This window comes from Serinus canaria, chromosome 2, assembly GCF_022539315.1.
Source record: "Serinus canaria isolate serCan28SL12 chromosome 2, serCan2020, whole genome shotgun sequence".
Lineage (NCBI taxonomy): Eukaryota > Metazoa > Chordata > Aves > Passeriformes > Fringillidae > Serinus > Serinus canaria.
This window is the reverse complement of record NC_066315.1, coordinates 55,878,403-55,895,722: the sequence shown is the minus strand read 5'-3', so window position 1 is coordinate 55,895,722 and position 17,320 is coordinate 55,878,403. Positions and strand designations below refer to the sequence as shown.

Below are 17,320 nucleotides of genomic sequence, written 5' to 3'. Positions count from 1 at the left end.
ATGAAGAAACACTTGCAGCAGTCCAAAAGCACTTTTTAACTCAGAGCAAGCAAATAGCAGTGCTCAAAAGGACCTCCTGCCAAATCCCCAACTCTAACATGTAACTTTTCCCCTCTCTGGGTACAACACATCTTTTCATTCCAGCCTGACAGGGCAACCTGCGGACACCCAACCTTGCTTCACCTCAGCTACAGTCAGAGCATTTCCCTCCTGCTACCAGACACATGGCATCTCTTCTGTCTTTGAAACAATTTGGCCTCAACATTTTTCGCCTTTGTTCTACAGAATGAACAAGGAACCCAAGAAAGGCTGGGAGACAGGTCTGCATCTCCCTAGAGTCTGACAGGAGCCACCTCAGCAGCTTCCCTTCAGCTCCAGCTGGTCCAGTTTTACACGCAAAGTGTGAGCACCCAAGAGGGACTCCAAGCAACACCACAAGGGCAAGCTGTCTCCAAAAGACAGCAGAAATGAAGTGCTTGCCCCTAGCAACAGTGTTTTAACTCCTGACACCCATTCAGGCAGTCTCCCAAGTCTTCAAACACATCAGCTCTCTCCTGTATCTCCTTTCTCTGTGTACGTGCTCTGAGTGCTTGGTTTGGCTCAGAGCCTGGGGACAACCAGCAGCTGCAGGGTTAACCAACGTTCCTAGCAGAGCTGCTGTTCCAAGGAAGGGCAGGAGGCTGTGTGAAGCTGTTGGCTAATTAGGAGTATTCCATCCCTGGAAGTAAGCAGCTTATAAAATCAGCTTTCCTGGGACACGGTATTGGTACTGCAAAGACAACACAGGATGTACAGCTGAGTTCATAGAACTTTGTAGAACAAATATGCCAAATTATACACACTTCATAGTAAACCACAGGATTTTTCTGACTTCCCAAGCTTGCTAAAAAGCATTAATAATGTGGAATTTTACAAATACAGTTGCTTGAAACCTTAAGAACAAAGAGATATGGTCAAATTATTTTGTTGTTGTTGTTGTTAAAACATACTAAAAGCTGTCCATAAATCTAGTATGGCATGACATACTATGAGAACTTCACATGCTGTCAAGAATACAATTGTCTTCTCATCTTCAGGACTATCATGAGTATTTCACAGTTTCTCTACTAATTTAAATGTACAATTAAACACTTTTACCAGAAATGACTTCTTAAGTGCATTAGGCAATACAGCACTCTAATACTGAAGAAGATTTTCCCATTTCCATCATCTACTGAGTCTCCAAACAAGACAAAAGCAAATCCAAAGTCAATCTCTGCAACTCCAAGATGTTTGTTCTAACTGCAAATACACTAAAGCACAGCTGCAAAGGAGTTTACAGGAAGCACCAAGATTAGCTCATGCACTGTATTTGGCACCTGCCTGCCTTGTCTTTTCCTGTAATTCTCAGCCACTGCTGTTCACACACAATCTCTGAGTATCCATCCTTCCTATCCACAGTTTATATATAAAGATGCATATATATACTAAAGAAATCAAGATTTCTGGTTCCCTTGGAAAAGCTGTGATGTTCACCAATGCCACACTTCCCTGCCAGTGGGCAAACACACAAAGGCCAGCAAGGAGGAGCAGGCTCAGAAAAAAATGCTTGGGATTTATGAGGTTTTATGGTATCTCTGTTGAAGCACTGACAGAACTGGTACAAAAAATGTTTTGCAAGAACTGGCTGCAAAGGGATTACAATTAAAAATGTGCCCCACATAAATGGCTCTGCAATTCCTGACAACTCATTTGGTTTAACATCAAGAATGATGGTTCAGAAATGAAACTAGACAGTTGATAAGGAAAAATAAAAAAAACCAACAACATTAAATAGTGAACAAGCTCCTTTTAAAAGCCATCTTTCCTCATGTTGCTACCTTAGTAACACTAATCATAACACTATTTAATTAGGGAAGCAGAACACCTTCCTTTAATCCCATCTAAGAACAGATTATAAAGATACTTGTTCTCTCACGTAGATTTAAGTAGTTATAACAAATCTACACTAAAAGGACAACTGGCCTGAAATACAGGAGTTCCTGCTGTAAGAACAAGCCAGCAATTTTCAAGTACCTTGATTGAAGAACAGACAAATTTATGTTACCTCAAATTGGGTTTGGTGATCTGAAAGATCTAAGCTACCACTCCCTAGAAAACAGTTCTTTGAAATCCAGTAAGCAGGGTACCCCACTCTGAATCCTCTCCAATTATGTTCAAAAGTCAAGTCCAAAGAAACCTTCCATAATTTATTATGTAAATGGAAAAAAGTGCTTGGAAAAAAGTGCTTGCATGCAAAACTGCTTACAGAGTGATTACATTTATCTTCTCTGGGTGGTTTTGTTTATTCAATATTTGATGTGAAGTGTTATACTCTTTAAGAAAACCATTACTGAACACTTGAGAATATCCATAAAGAATCTAAATGCTTTAAGTTAAATCAAATATGAAAGATGTTAACCATAAAATAAAAGCTTTCTGGTTTTTACTTACTGATTTGGTAATATTTTTTTAATCATACAATGCATATAAATATTTTAGGAGTAATGTGCTGCTTTTGGAATACTTATGAAACTTGCACATATTTTGCACTGATGTCACAGTGTCACTGTACATCAGGAATTATTTCTAGACACAGTGAACAGCCTGGGCTTGTACTGCAGGAATTGTCCCTGTGGGTCCTTCCCGGGGAAGCATCACAGGCCACAGACCAGGAGTTACACTTACCAATGCTTGAAGCTTAGGACAGTGTATGGAAAGTTGTATCAATGTGCTGTCAGTTATCTGGGAATAAAAGAAACCGAACATGAGCAAGAAGCAACAGACAGCAGGAGAGGCAACCCTCCAATAAGTTATCTCTTTCTCTACCAGATGAGGGTTCTGTTATTTCTGGAAAACAACTCAGCACCTGTTACTCTCCAAGTATTTCCCTGTATAGAATTTCCCAAAAATTATTTTTATTTCCTACCATAAACACAAGACTATTTATAAAAACCAAAGAACATCTAGACAAAGGTGTTAATGTATTGCATTCTTACATTATACATTCAATATTCCTTTTCATATTAAATCTCACCAAAACACACTCTTCCAAGTCCATCTTCTCCAGCTCATGGCAATTCTAAAATAAACAAAAAATGAACAGATAAACAAAAAAATAAACTAAACAACATATAGACATAAAATGATGCACAGGGCTTATAATATGGGACAGCACAGCTTGCAAGAGGAGACTGTGATCTAAATCCCTTCAAATATTTGATCATCATCAAATGACAAAAAAAACTGTTAAGAAACAAACAAATGAATTAACAAGCAATAGCTCACCTCCCTCTGAAACATCTACATACATTTCAGCCTTTCTCCTATGAAGTGAAAAGTCTCCTCCTAGTCCTGTAAGGTTTGAACAGGACATACCAGTGCTCAGCAGCCCTGCTTCCCTTCCCGGCTCACTCCAAACCCATGGTATGTACAGCCCATGCACTAAAGCCAGCTCCTCTGCACACACATGAACCCAACTTCTGCCTTTATCAGCTGCACCTGACTCACCTGGAATACACTGAAGCCCATGGCACATTTCCCTTCATTGTCATACACTAGAAAGAAGCCTTAAAACCAAAATACTTTGGCAATAAATGCTGAAAATTTTAAAAGGAAGCTGCGTGTCACACCTACCAATTTCCTCAGAGCAACATTCTGAGACCCCCCCATGCAAGCTTTCAGAAGAGCTTTCAATATCTGATCATGGCTAATTTCAAGAAAAGGATGTAACCTTGTGACCTTGCAGGAGACCACACAGTGCCAAAGCTTGGCTCAATTCCCAGTCTGCTTTTTCCAGGAATAGGAAAAAAAAGGTTTAAGAGCAGGCTTGAGGGAGGTGACTACCAAGAGCCTGAGGATGCAGTGCTGGACAATCAGAAAACCACTCTGTTTAACCACTGTGGCTACCAAAAAAACCCCTTTCATTCACATTAAATATCAGCAGCATAAATTCCATTTGCAGAGTATAATTTTCATGGTCAGATTTCTTAACTAGCAAAAAACCAAGTCTAAACATGAAGCATTTGACACCAATATGTTTACTGGACAGATTTACAGCATGAACCAGGGCACAAGTGCTTATAGTTTATCATGTATAATATAAATGAACTGTAATTTAAAGTTATATTCAGAACAATCAATTATATGCTGATTTTGTTGATATAAATATCACAAGCGAGTGTGCCATCAATATAAGGGAAATTTGGCTAGAATACATAACACGAGTTTAGAATTATGTTAAGAGTAACAAACACAACTGAAACAAATGGAAAAAGAGAGGAAAAAAGTGAAAAATACAATGATAGATGGCAAATTCGATCAAGCTGCAGATCTAAGTATATCCCAGAAATGAAATAGATTTTTAATCCCCTCCTCCACTGGCTTCTTTCTGCTTTAATTTTCCTCTTCTCATATTGCTTCCCAGCAGGACTACATCAATTCACAGCTGCTCAGCAGCAATGAAACAGGGCAAGCTGTTGCCTTCTGAAGTGACCCTTACCCGTGCAAGAAGGGTAAACCCAGCATCTGTGAGATGTGAACATCTTGCAGCTTCCAAAATCCTGGAAAAGTTTTAAATGTTAAAGAAAACATTAGCATAGAGAGAAGCAAATGCATTTGAGATACAAATCTGTCTTCTGCAACTTAAAAGTTCTCAATAGTAAAAGTATGTGTATATATACAGAAATATACACACACACACACCCTTCCCTATTTTTCACCATGATTTCAAATTAAAAAGCAGACTTTTAATCCAGCTTATCAGAAGATTCTGACAGGCAGAGAACATTAAGTAGAAAAAAATTATACACAATGAGGGTCATTTTAACCTCTTGTTTCACTAAAAGCATAGTGACCAATTTTCTCATGTATTATCTGAGGAAAGATATAGGAAAATAAACCATGAGATAAGGAATATGCAGATGAAGCCTGCATCTGTTATCTAAGCACAGGCTGCTGGGAAACCACAAAACTGAGAAAGTGCTTACTAGAAATCCCCTCAGAGCCCCTGCTTGAAGCACAGTGAAGTAAGTTAGCAGAAAGCATGGAGCTAAAAACCTCCAAGCCTGGAGCAAGAACAACAAACTAAACAAACTATATCAACACAACTTTAAATAAAATGACAGTGTTTTGGAAAGATAATCCTAACACTCTTCCAACAGGCACTGGGAAGTAGTAGTATAAAAAAAAAAAAAATCCCAGAAGGTCAACTGCCCCAAACAGCACAACTAGTATGCACAACAGGCCTCCACCCCATTTGTTGTCTTTGCTTTCTTTATCCTTTTTTTAAGGAACACTTTCCTTTGCAGGTGGAGTGAGTATCATGATGAGTAAGGGGAATCCACATTCCCCTTAGCCATGGGATGAGCAGCACAAACTAAGTGCAAGTTACCACAGCAACCACTGCTGGGGCTGGCAGGGAGGAGGCAGGGAAAGAGGGACAAAAGAACTGTCTGTGGAAATACTGAGAAGCTTCCAGATCCTTCCACTGGTTTGGGAGGCCATTAGAACACTCTCTTTAGAGAGAAAGTGCAAAGGGAAAAGCCACACTGGGTATGTGAATGAATTCCAACCCCATCGAAGTACAGGATGTGGGGCTCTGACAATGACTTTGCTGGATCAGCCTCTTCCAAGCCAAAAGCAAGAGGGCAGCCAAGTTTAGAGCTGAGCAGCCCCACAGGCTTGAAAAGCCACTTTCAGAGTTCCAGTCTTCCAACGAGGTTCAGAAGTATGAGGGAAACTCAAGCTAAGTACAAGACAGGCATGTCTTTCCAAATGGATGGTTCTAATACCTCTGGGACTTACTTTACAGTCTTATATTCAGGAATTCTGAGCCCTTCCATCAAGGGCAGTTAGCAGCCTATCATAAAATACTCTCAGCTACTCTGAAAATTGCCTGTGATACCAAAAAGGAAGGGAAAAAACAATACCACCACAAAAAAAAAACTCCCACAACTCAGCTCACATTTGTCACCCTTCTAACTCCTTTCTACAAGCCCCTTTGCTACAAACCCCATCTCATTACATGGCTGATTTTAAAGGGGGGTGCAGAGGCAGTGACATCTGCAATGATATCCCAAATAGTGAGGACACTATCTCCTGCACACCCAGTTGAAAAGACAACTACAGAAACAGAGGAATAGAAAGGGTAAGCAGCTCTAGCTGTCCTGAAATTGGGTGTGCAGACAGGGCAGGAGAATAGGGAGTGAGCTGTAATCACACATGCTGCATTAATCAGGCCTCAGAATGAAAAAACCAGGTGAGATGGCAGTGGGTAGCATGGAAATGATGAGCAAAGTTCTAATTTTTGCTTTTGTTTTAGTGATTGTGCTTAAATACAGAGGGCTCTTCTTTTTTCCTGTTACAGCTGACATGAATTTCCCACCCAGTGACTTGTGAAAAAAAGTACCTAACACAGGAGTTGATGAGGCAAAATGATATTCAAAGGGGATTCTCCCCTCTTATGAAGAAATGTTCTCTGAGTCAGACTCAGAGCTGCATTCATTGCCTACAGCTGCTTTTTGGGCACACCTGGAATGTCTCTGCTCTCAGCACCTCCCTACTCCTGTGGAATTAGCAACTGGTGAGGCTGAAAGGAATATGATCCTGACTTTCACAGTTCCACCCAGACAAAGGCATTCATGGTTCACAGGTGCTTTTCTTGACAAGCCTTGCCAAAATACCTACAAGTATTATAGCATTAAAAAGTGCAAATAAATAATAAAAAAAACCCAAAAAACAAAAACAAAAACAAAAAACAACAACAACAAAAAAACAAAAAAAAAACCAAAACCAAAACAAAAAACAAAAAAAAACCAAAAAAAACCCAAAAGAAACCCAACCAGATGGTACCAAGCACCTGAAAGAGCAAATGTAAAGAGGGATGACAAGATATCTGTATGTTGATGTGAGATAAGAAATACAGCTGAAGGGTCTGCTGGAAGCTTGACCTAAGTTTCTGCCCAAGGAGATATTTGTGACTGGTAACAGGAATCAGGGAAATGCAGCAATATCACGGAAAGCAGCATAGTAGGACATCAAGATCCTGAAGTGAAGTGACAGTAGCACAGCACAGAAAATACACAAAAATTTCCTGATAGGGTCAACAAGTCCAACAGAGGCAGCAGTTTTCTTTCACACTCAACACTGATATATTCAGAAGGTACAGAACAAGTGTGGAATTACATTTCCCTTTGATTTCCAACAAAATTCTTATCAAGTACTTTCCATCCATGGTCCCAAAAGTCTAGCTGTAACCAGCTGCATCCTCTGTCCTTCCAACACGCAGTAATCCTCAGCAGCAATCACTGCAAAGGGTCATTTTCTTTCCCTGTGCTGCTCCTCATTACAGGAGCAGAGCAGCAGACGCCTTCCCCCTCGTGGCTGACAGTTTTCGTACCAAAGATGAAACAATTCCTGCTGCACTTGTACTGCCCTTGGAAAGCACTGCACAACTAGCAGCAGTTTAGACCTCCTTTTATTTCCCATCTGAGATGCTAATAAAGAAAATGAGAGAAATGGTGGGAAAAGACCAGCAGTAACAGCACAGCTTTCTAGGGAACCCAAGTAAGTGTGCCAAAAGGCTCCTAATAAATATGAACAGGGAGACAAAGGGCACTGTTGGCTGGAATTGTCTAAAGGACAGGTTTTCTACAGTAACAAAACCACTTTTTCACCCATTCAGCTAAAGGAACACTGTGCATCAGCATATGGTACACTGGAAATTGAATGCAGCATCCCCTAATTTTTACAGACTACTCATTCCTCCACTGTCTGTGATTTAAGAATAAAAAGTCCTGACATCTGTGTGTTCCTGTCATAGATGGCCATTTGTCATCCAAAAAATCTTTTAATTTAATTTATTTTAAAATTAGAAGTATTATCTGCCTCTACAATGTCTCCAACCCCAGGGAGCTGCTGCATAACTGAACAATGGTTTGAAAGCCCATCTTATCATATATGTTTGCACAAATTACACCAATGTGGAAGCTTATATTATTTTTAACTGATAAGCCCCTATTGTTCAAAACATCTCTCATAAATATCAGTCCATGCTTGCAAAGATATGAGCACACTTTATTTCAGAGTTTAAGAACACCAGGCTGTACTGCAGTGCATATTAAAAGCACTTTTATAATAAAATCTTTAAATATAATAATCAGATATAATTTAGCTATTTTTCAAGGCAAATGACTGCATAAAACCACATCACAGTACAAACATCAAAAGAAACAACACAACCACAGATCTTAGCTTTTAAAACAGTAATGGGCTTTATATCTTCTTTTTTTCTTGCTTGTAGTTAGTACCTAAAATATTTAGCTAGAAGCACAGGATTTAACTGCTGGGTTCAGCACATCTTATTTCTTGTATATTAGCTCTTGTTTTTCTGATACACAGTGAACTACATTAATATGAAGCTACAGAGGACCAGCCCTCAAGTTTATGTACCTAATGTTTTGGTTGCAAATGCAGTTCATCTTCAGAAGTGAATTTCTTAGATCGGGCCGTAAGAACATGACACACAACACACTCACAACATACTCACTTCAGCCTTGGACAGTTCAGACCAAGTGCTGTGAGAGAAGCATCTGTCAGGTTGCTACAGCCTGAAACACAGAGTGACTGCAGTCTATGGCATCCTCTACAGATTTTCACAATGCCTTCATCTGAAATTTGCTGCAATACAGAAGGAGGTTGAAGTTACTTCCTTATCAAGTAATCAGCCAAGAGCAAAACTCAAGACATTGCCACTGAACTGCTACTGTCACACTGTATATAACCAAGGCAACCTGGATTTTCATCAAAAAATACAGTCAGGAAGCCACATACAAAGATAAAACTGAAGATAATCAACATTTACAATTCCTACCTAACTATGTATTCTTCCACAGACCTTAAGTTCTACTCTAAGGCAGTCTGAATCACAAAGTGAGAGTTGTTTGTTGTTGTCTTCCTCTTTCACATTGCTTTTTGGTTTATAATTTTTCACTTTTTTAAAATTGTGCTCACTTCTTATATATTGGTGGGGTCCAGGTCTTCTGTTCCAGTGAGTTTGTAAATTTGGGAACAGTGCAAAAGAGATTTCAAAGCCACATAGCAGGAGAGCTAACTACCTAATTTGCCCTGGAGCATTAAAACCCAGGGGCAAAACCCTTCAGCTTCTGATAATTTTTGAAGCAAGAGTTACAGGGAAACAATTACACATAATCAATATTTTACAGAGGGTAAGTGTAAAAGCCAGATTTGCCCTAGCCTATACATACCCCTTTAGATGAAAAATTTAACTCAAAAGAGAGCTTTTAATTTCTCAAAAACATTTTGTAGGTAAATATTCTGTAAGGAGTAGCTCCAAATTTAGAATATGAATAAATAAGTTTTCTCTCTGAAACAGGAACTATAAGAAATAGCCCCATTGCAGCTGCACACAAAATAGCAACAGGAACTGGATTACTGTGTGTGTGCAAATAGAATTTTGTTTACAAGTCTTCTATTTTGAAAAAAGCTCTCTGTCCTCCTCCTCCTAACACTATCAATTTAATTTTTCTGCTGTGTGGAACAGGCTGTTTTATTTCCTGCCTTAATCTTGAAATAGTAGCAAAGACCTTCACAGTATTTTTAATAGAAAGCCTTGTATAAGCCCCTCATTTGAGTATGCTCATGCAACTGCAGCGTATTTATGATGCTATTACCACAAAAATAATCATTCCTAGATGAAAACTGCATGAGAAATAGCAGTAGCTCGGTGCAAAGGGAGATTACCTTATGCTTCTCCCTCCCCAGCCCATCACTTTTTAATATCAGAAGTTTAGATCTTGCAAATAATTCAGTCAAATTATTATCAGCAGAAAATTAGAAGTCTCGTTTGGGGGATCCAGAAGGATTTGTATAATCCACAGGTAAGAAGATAAGTTTTGGAGTTCTGTCGAAATCAGTCAGGTACTTCCGGAATTAACTCTCCAAAACCATGTTATTTTCTGGAACTGTTCTGTTTGCTTTGAGAAATACACATGATGCTGTTACTGGAAAAAGGGATGGCTTTGAAGGCAAGGACTATGTAAATTTTATGCTGCTCTAACAAGTCCTCAAGTCATATATGAAAATTTTCCACTCTGAAACTGCTTGTGATTTCAATGCCCATATCACTGTCAGGAAAGAAAGGTGTTTGAAAAATGCCTGCAAATTTCTAGAATCTTTCTCTAAAGATGGTACCTTTTAAATGTGCAGTTTCCAAAGCTAATACAAGTTCATTCCACAACTGCTGGAGCTGGCCTGGCATTTTACAGGGTCCATAAAACAGAGTCACTAGAATGACAGTGGGGGTCATATGAAGCACAAGGACACCTGCTGTGTAAAAATCCCTTTGATCATATGGAGCCTGGATGCTTCTGGAAGCATGCTTCCAAGCCATAGCAAGCAGGACAGACTTCCAGTGAAATACAGCCTTAAAGCACATGTAATTAGGTAGGACACACAGACTAGCAACTCGGAAAAATGAAAGGAAAAAATACTTTCCCTCAGGAGGATTTTTTGTTTGTACTAAATAACAACAGATATCCTGACCAAAGGAAAGCTCTGGTGCAACTCTGTGCCAATGCCACTGTGAAGTGGGAGAGATAAGAACTGATTATCATCTGACTGCTTGAGATCCTTCCATAAGAACAATCAGAAAGGGCTGGCCTTGATATATCTCATTAGTCTCAGGCAAGACACAACAGCAAAAGAACTTGTGAGAAGGGCAGCAAAAGGAAGAGTAAAAGGGGAGGAAATTATGTACTGGTTTTTTTTAGGCGTGGTTCTGACCAAAAGAAGGAACTTCCTTGCCATTTTCTTTCAGAGCCCAGCTTCTGTGGGCACCTACATTCAGACTGAAAAATTCTCTTTCACTAAACATCAGTAACATGGAAGCTCAAGCTTTGTATTCTTATTGTTCTTATTTTCTGCAATTTTAATGTAACTTCAAATAATCCTGAACACTCAAAAATACTCAACACTTTAAAGAAATCTATTAGGTTCAATCTTAACAAAAAATGTTCCCATGCCACATTCATTCTAGAATAATCTGTACAAGAGATTTGAAAGGCTAGCAGGTTTTTATGATGCCTTCTAGCAATAAAACTAGAAAATTTTTCAAAAACAAACAAATAAAAATATAATTTTATTATTCAACTCTGCATGATTGAAACACTGAAATTCTAATTGATTTCAATATCTTTTAAGGCTTATTTTCAGGGAAAGAATGACCTAGATACATTTAAAATCTAAAAGAAGGCCTTTCCCATTCTTGAAAAGTCACATCAGAAACAATGAAAAAGCCAATATTAACCAGAGCAAAGAAAATTTGTGTTCTTGAAGTAGAATTAAAAGTACATGAATGATTCCCAGTCATTTCATGACTAATGAATGTCTTCTCCATTAATATTGGAAAGGCATGCCTTCTGCCACTTAGATGGTTCTGAATCATCTTCAGTTATGATGCCATTACTTTTTACTCTCTATTATGTAGCCCAGAACATGACTTCTGCTCAATTAGAAACCTTAGAATTATGAATAGACCAAAATGCTACACAGTTCATAAAATTTGAATGAATGCAGTTAATTCTTACTCTAGAGCTTACCACACTTAAAAGATGTAATGAAGGGGAAAAAATAACCCAACACTTCAAGTCAAAATTCAGCTGTAGAAACAGCCAGCTCATTTAAAGATACTATTTCACACAAAATGCTATAAACACCATAAATGCACTATCTTACTTAGATGTATAGCAGATCAATTGATTAGCATTCAAAATGATTTCTGATTTTTAGAGAATGTACCTTTGGAAGCTTCAAATACTTACTGTACACGATTGCAAATTCAGGATTACAAGCTCATGACAGTGATTCTGAATGTGTTTCAATGCTTCATCTTCTAACTGTATTTAGTGATTAAATTGGACATAGGAAAAGAAACAAGAAATTAAAAGCACAGCAAAGCAGCCCAACAAATGTACACATCTTGCAATATTGAACAAAATACTATAACAAAAATGACATTTTTTAATTCATGGAGATTTCAAAAACCCAAAATAAAATTTTATTCCTAAAGGATCACCCAAGCAATTATGTACCTGTGTGCAACCTCTAAGAAATAGAGCTTTTAGTCCACTACACCCTTTCACCAGTGCTTCAATACCATCCTTCGTAATCTGATCACACCAGGAAAGATTCAAATGTTCCAGATTTCTGCAACCCTCACTGGGAGAATTAAAAAAATACATAAAGTTAAATCCAGCCTTCAAATAGTCATAACAGTGGGAAACCCAAATTAAACACACTGTTAGAAATTAATGATAGCCAGTGGACTGTGCCAGGCTTCCACAGAAAAGTCATGAGAAAAGACCACACACAAGCACCACAGTCTACACCCCAGAAGTCTTAGATATAGAATACAGCCTGTGCTGATTCACAGTATAAAGGTTCAGCACCAATTTTTTAACTTTATTAAATGCTGAACAGCTCTTTAAACACTTTTCTTTAACACAGAACACTGAATCTTCTTACCTTAAGCCTTTTAAAGAACTGTTTGTGATGGCTACGCAGGATGTCAGATCCAGATGTTTCAGCTTGGAACAGAATCTGCTAAGACTGTAACACGTGCTGCAAAACAGCAGACACACTAAAAATACCTTCAGCTACTTCTTTTTCCAAAATTTCCCATCAATCAAAAAACCTCTTTGACTTACCTGTCAGTGATTTTTGTGCACCCATTCAGATTTAAGTGTTCGATGTTTCTGCAGTTCTGTGCAAAGGTCCTAAAACACAGCAAAAAGCTGCATTAATAAAAAGTCCCGAGCGCAAGGCAGTCACTAGAGTGCGCTCTGTCCCACCTGTACCTCCTCCCACCTTGGTCAAAAAAGGCTGATCTTCAAGCCACAGAGTAGTTGCAAAGCATGCTTCAAACACATTTGTCTCGGTGGTTGCTTCTTCCTTTTCCTACTGCAAGTTTCTGGTCTTAGGAAAGTGCTGTTTCTCTCTCAAACACCACTTGGGCAAGGTGGTTATTTCTGTCATATATCAGCCAGGATTTTCTTCAAATACCGTAACAAAAACTCAAAGGGCATAAACAGAAAGCTTCAAGTCTTACATCAGTAAAACATTAGGCTTCTGGGAAGAGTTTTTGCACATGTCATTACTGAAGCCTTTGCAAGTCTTAATAAGGAGCTTGCTCCCACAGCAAATGGAAAGGGACACACCTGGTACAATAGCAGTGGTGACCTAAGTCTATAGAACTACCAGTGGAATTCCCTGTAGGCTGCAAATTGCTTCTTTATTATTTTAAAAATTAAAAAGCATCAGTGTGCACTACTGGATATGAACTTTAAGAATTATTTGATCTATTATTCTGCTGAGAGCTTGTATATATCATTATACTAATTAGCCAGAAGAAATACATACATTTTCTTTTCATCTGTGCAAAGTAATATTTACAGATACATTGCATTTCAGAACTGTTTTTATGCCTATGTTTCCTTCAGCTGCATGGATTTTATTGGCAGGAGGGAAGGAAAGACACAAAAACAGTTTTGTCTGGAGGCTTGCCCTGGTTAACAGATCTGACTACACGCTCAGCTGGTAACAACTTCTGGCTCTACAGCAGGGGTTGCAAACAATGGGAAAAAAAACCCAGCAAGCAGTTATAGTGGTGAGAGTTTCCACTTGAATATTCAAAACAGCTATTCCAAAATTCATATACTGGAGGGAGATTTACAATCAAGACACTCTTCAAATCACTTGGAAAGATGTTACACTTTGGAGGAACAGCAAACTGCCTCTGAGATTCAAGCATGGGGCATGTCCTGACAGACCTGCCACAAGCATTCAGTGCTTACATGGCCAACATCTACATCAGTAATTGGCTATTTTACTTAAAAGTTGATGTAGAAGAAGGATAAATAGAAAAATTAGCATTGCCTACAAAACTAATAGATCTGGAAACAATGCAAATAGCCTTACAGGAAAAATCACTTTCAGAACAAGTATCTGCAAATTAATGCTGCATGAATTTACTCTAGAGACAAAAGTTAAAGAATTGACTTACTTATAAATTTTAGAAATAGCTAAAAGTCACAGGACACTAGCTTAATGCCCACTGGTAACAAAATCTTTGTGCTTATATTTTCCACCTGAGAATGGCTGCAGTACTTGAGATTGAACACCATCCAGCCCAGGCTCCAGGCAGAGAGGAGGAAAGCATAACTGCAAAAAGCCAGACCCCAAGATTTCCTCCAAATGTTCTTTGAGCCCTAAAGCACCTGTGGTGCTCCACCTTAAGCTGGAGGCAGGATCTTAGGGTTTAAATACTCACAGATATATCCAGAAGAACCTGGCTAAACGGTTTGCATTGGAAAAAGCTTATATGGATTCAAACATTGTTCTGGGAACAAACTGCTCAGTTGTGTTCATATCCAGTGTAAAAGAAGGGTCATTGTCCTCTCTAGATCCTCCCAGGATGTTCTTGCCACCTGTCTGTTCTTATTTTGACCAAGAAAAAAATTCCAGATCTTTCCTGATTTTGAAGGCACTCAATGTAAGTACCAGTCTTTATCCTTCCTCCTATTTCTAGGGTCACCTCTTGTCCAGACTAAATGATGAACAATAAAATGACCACTAATCTTGATACTCTGACTATTGAAGGAAGACAGAGTACAGTCTGAAAACATTTTAACCACTTGAAAATGAAGAAATATCAACATAATACTAATGAAAGAAAAAGGCATGCTTCTGAAAAGCACAGGCTTTCATTTCTTAGTTCATTACTAGAAAATAACAGAAGCTATATTTTGATCTCAAACTGATGTCTCATTTAGTCAATCAATACTAAGGTATTTAGTACTTACCTAAGTATCCCACTTTGCTCATCAGTCAGGAGTCAGAAATACAAACAGACATAACAGTAATCTAATTGCAGTTGGTGCACACATTAGGAAACAAGTGATGTCTCCATCAAAGATTTTACTTACTTCAAAGAGGAGTCTCCAACACCAAGACATCCTCTCAGACTAAGCTGTCTCAGGAACCCACCACACCTTTTTGATATATTTTCCACAACACGACCCTTAAACCAAATAAAAGGAAGATTTAGCTGAGTTTTATTCTGACACAATATTCTAACCAAATTAAAAATCCCAGGAGTTAAGACTAGCCCCAGCTACACCCCACTATACTAAGAACTGTAACTCTTTGAATTTCTTTTTCTGTTTTAAGAAAGAACAGTTACCTGTTGGGAATCTCCACTCACACTTAGGTACTGTTCAATTCAATCTTTAATTCTCTCCTCCTTTTTTTCACTCGATCACACACAGCTTAACTTTTTGTCACAGCACACCCTCCCCATTAAGACTACTAAAATGATCTTCAATTTTTGTCAGATGGATAGGGAACTGCCCCAGAGGTGGAATGGGAGGCTTGGCCACTCCTCAAGGGTCCCAGCCACTCTTACAGCACCTAAGTTTAAATTGCCCACAGAGACCTGCTTAGGCCAGTCCATCACAACAGCCTCCAGTAAGTCCCTGTTTTACAGCTCCTGCTAGGGATGCTTGCAACTGAATGGTGCCAAACACCTTGGTGGGAGCAGCAACAACAGGACTAACACCTAACAGCACTGTGCATTTTTAACTCTCCCTTTATTTTTTGAAAGAAGAAATTTGTGTAGAATTACAGGCCAGTGGATTTTTTATTGTCATGTTGTTACATTTTATTGTCCTTCTCTAATACTAATGTCCTGGCCATCACTATGGGAAAATATTTTCTTATCAGAGCTTGTTTCTTGGTCCATAAGCAACATTGCTTATCTTATCACTCCAAAGAATTTACACCAAAACAAACTGAAAAACTAATTTAATTTTTTTTAAGCTTTTCAATTAATCAGTATTATTTCTCAGCAAAGGCCAAATACCTTTACTATAAGGATAAATTCTTCAATGAATAACATATAATGCAAGTTAAATTTACATTGCAGAAAAAAGCCAAATCCTAAAGAATTATTCAAAGAAAATGCAAACAAATAATGAGATAAGTTTTCTGAAACTCATTTATTTCTTTAATCAGATAAAACCTCCCAAAAAAACAGCACACTAAAGAAAACAACTTTTCTGCATTCAAATGCATTTGGCTGTTTGAATATTTCTCACTCAAAAAACTAGTTTTTCAACCTACCTCAGCTTACAATTGGCTCCACATACCAAGAAATCCTAAGGTATGTTTAAATTCAAGATCACACATTTTCGATATAAAACAAACCCTTTTTATAGGGTTCCCTCCCCCCCACCTTATTCTCTACCATGTAAAGTCATAAACAAAGAAAATTTCACAAAACCTAATTTTTCATAATTTGATATTCTTAGATCAAGTAGTGACTGAAAAATCACCAAACAGCACAATGTCCAACTGAGCACAAAGTTGCCAAATCTAGTTGGGAGCTTTTACCTGTCCTAAATTCACAGACAAAAAGATATGATACTAAAACAGCTAAAAAGAGGTCTTAGACACCAAATGTGAAATTCTTTTGTTGAAGAACTGATTTGTGAAATAATTTCTTGCTGAACACACTTTTATGAGTAAATTAAAGAGGTATGTATTACAAATGTACTTAAATATACTGAAGTAACTGAATTGCTCCAAACCACAACAGCTTTTTATAGCAATAGAAGATCATAAATTAGTTTCACTCCTTCTCGTGAATCCCATGTTACAAATACCTCAGCATCTCAGAGGGCAACATCACTAGGTAAAAAATATTATAAAAATATTGAAAGCTTGAAAATACAATTCTGTATTTCTAAATACCAGAATGACTGCAAACACAGAAAAGGCCTATCAACAGGAAGGACTGCAGACCTGCGGGGTTTAACTTTATTTCTTAGCAAATGAGGAACACAAGATTAAGGGCAACTGAAAGCATGACATTAAAACTCCAAATCTTCTTTGACACATTTAGATTGAGTCAGATGCCAAAAATCTTTCTCCTACCTCTGTAAGATTCTCTTGTTTAAGGTAAGTAGAGCACAGGAGTTGGCAATAAAGTTTCAAAAGAATGGTGAAAAAAATTTACCTTCTATGTTACTGCAAAGCTTTAGGAACAGTTTGTACTATGGTTAGCAAAATGCAGCAAATGAAACACATCTGGATTTTATTCATGCAACTAAGAAGCTAAAACATAAAATACAGAAGCAAATCTATTATTGTAGTCTACATTTAGTTTGTCTCAACAAATAATAAACCAGTTCAGACTGAATCAAGGAATTGTGGTTCCCCACTAATT

The 17,320-nt window shown here is 38.1% G+C and overlaps 1 protein-coding gene across 2 annotated transcripts in view; it reads right to left on the bottom strand.

Moving 5' to 3' along the window:
* The window catches only part of FBXL2 (F-box and leucine rich repeat protein 2), a 52,509-nt gene that overhangs the window by 4,019 nt on the left and 31,170 nt on the right, over positions 1-17,320 (bottom strand). Inside the window, exons 5-13 of one of the 2 annotated variants that reach the window (XM_030235815.2) lie at positions 15,021-15,115; positions 12,744-12,812; positions 12,562-12,657; positions 12,129-12,255; positions 11,859-11,933; positions 8,567-8,697; positions 4,520-4,580; positions 3,056-3,100; positions 2,707-2,763 (exon numbers count right to left, since the gene is read on the bottom strand). In XM_030235815.2, coding sequence (XP_030091675.1) covers positions 2,707-2,763; positions 3,056-3,100; positions 4,520-4,580; positions 8,567-8,697; positions 11,859-11,933; positions 12,129-12,255; positions 12,562-12,657; positions 12,744-12,812; positions 15,021-15,115 — 756 coding nt within the window. Of the gene's footprint in view, positions 1-2,706; positions 2,764-3,055; positions 3,101-4,519; positions 4,581-8,566; positions 8,698-11,858; positions 11,934-12,128; positions 12,256-12,561; positions 12,677-12,743; positions 12,813-15,020; positions 15,116-17,320 lie in introns of those variants that run through there. The other variant, XM_030235821.2, reaches the window with a different exon arrangement.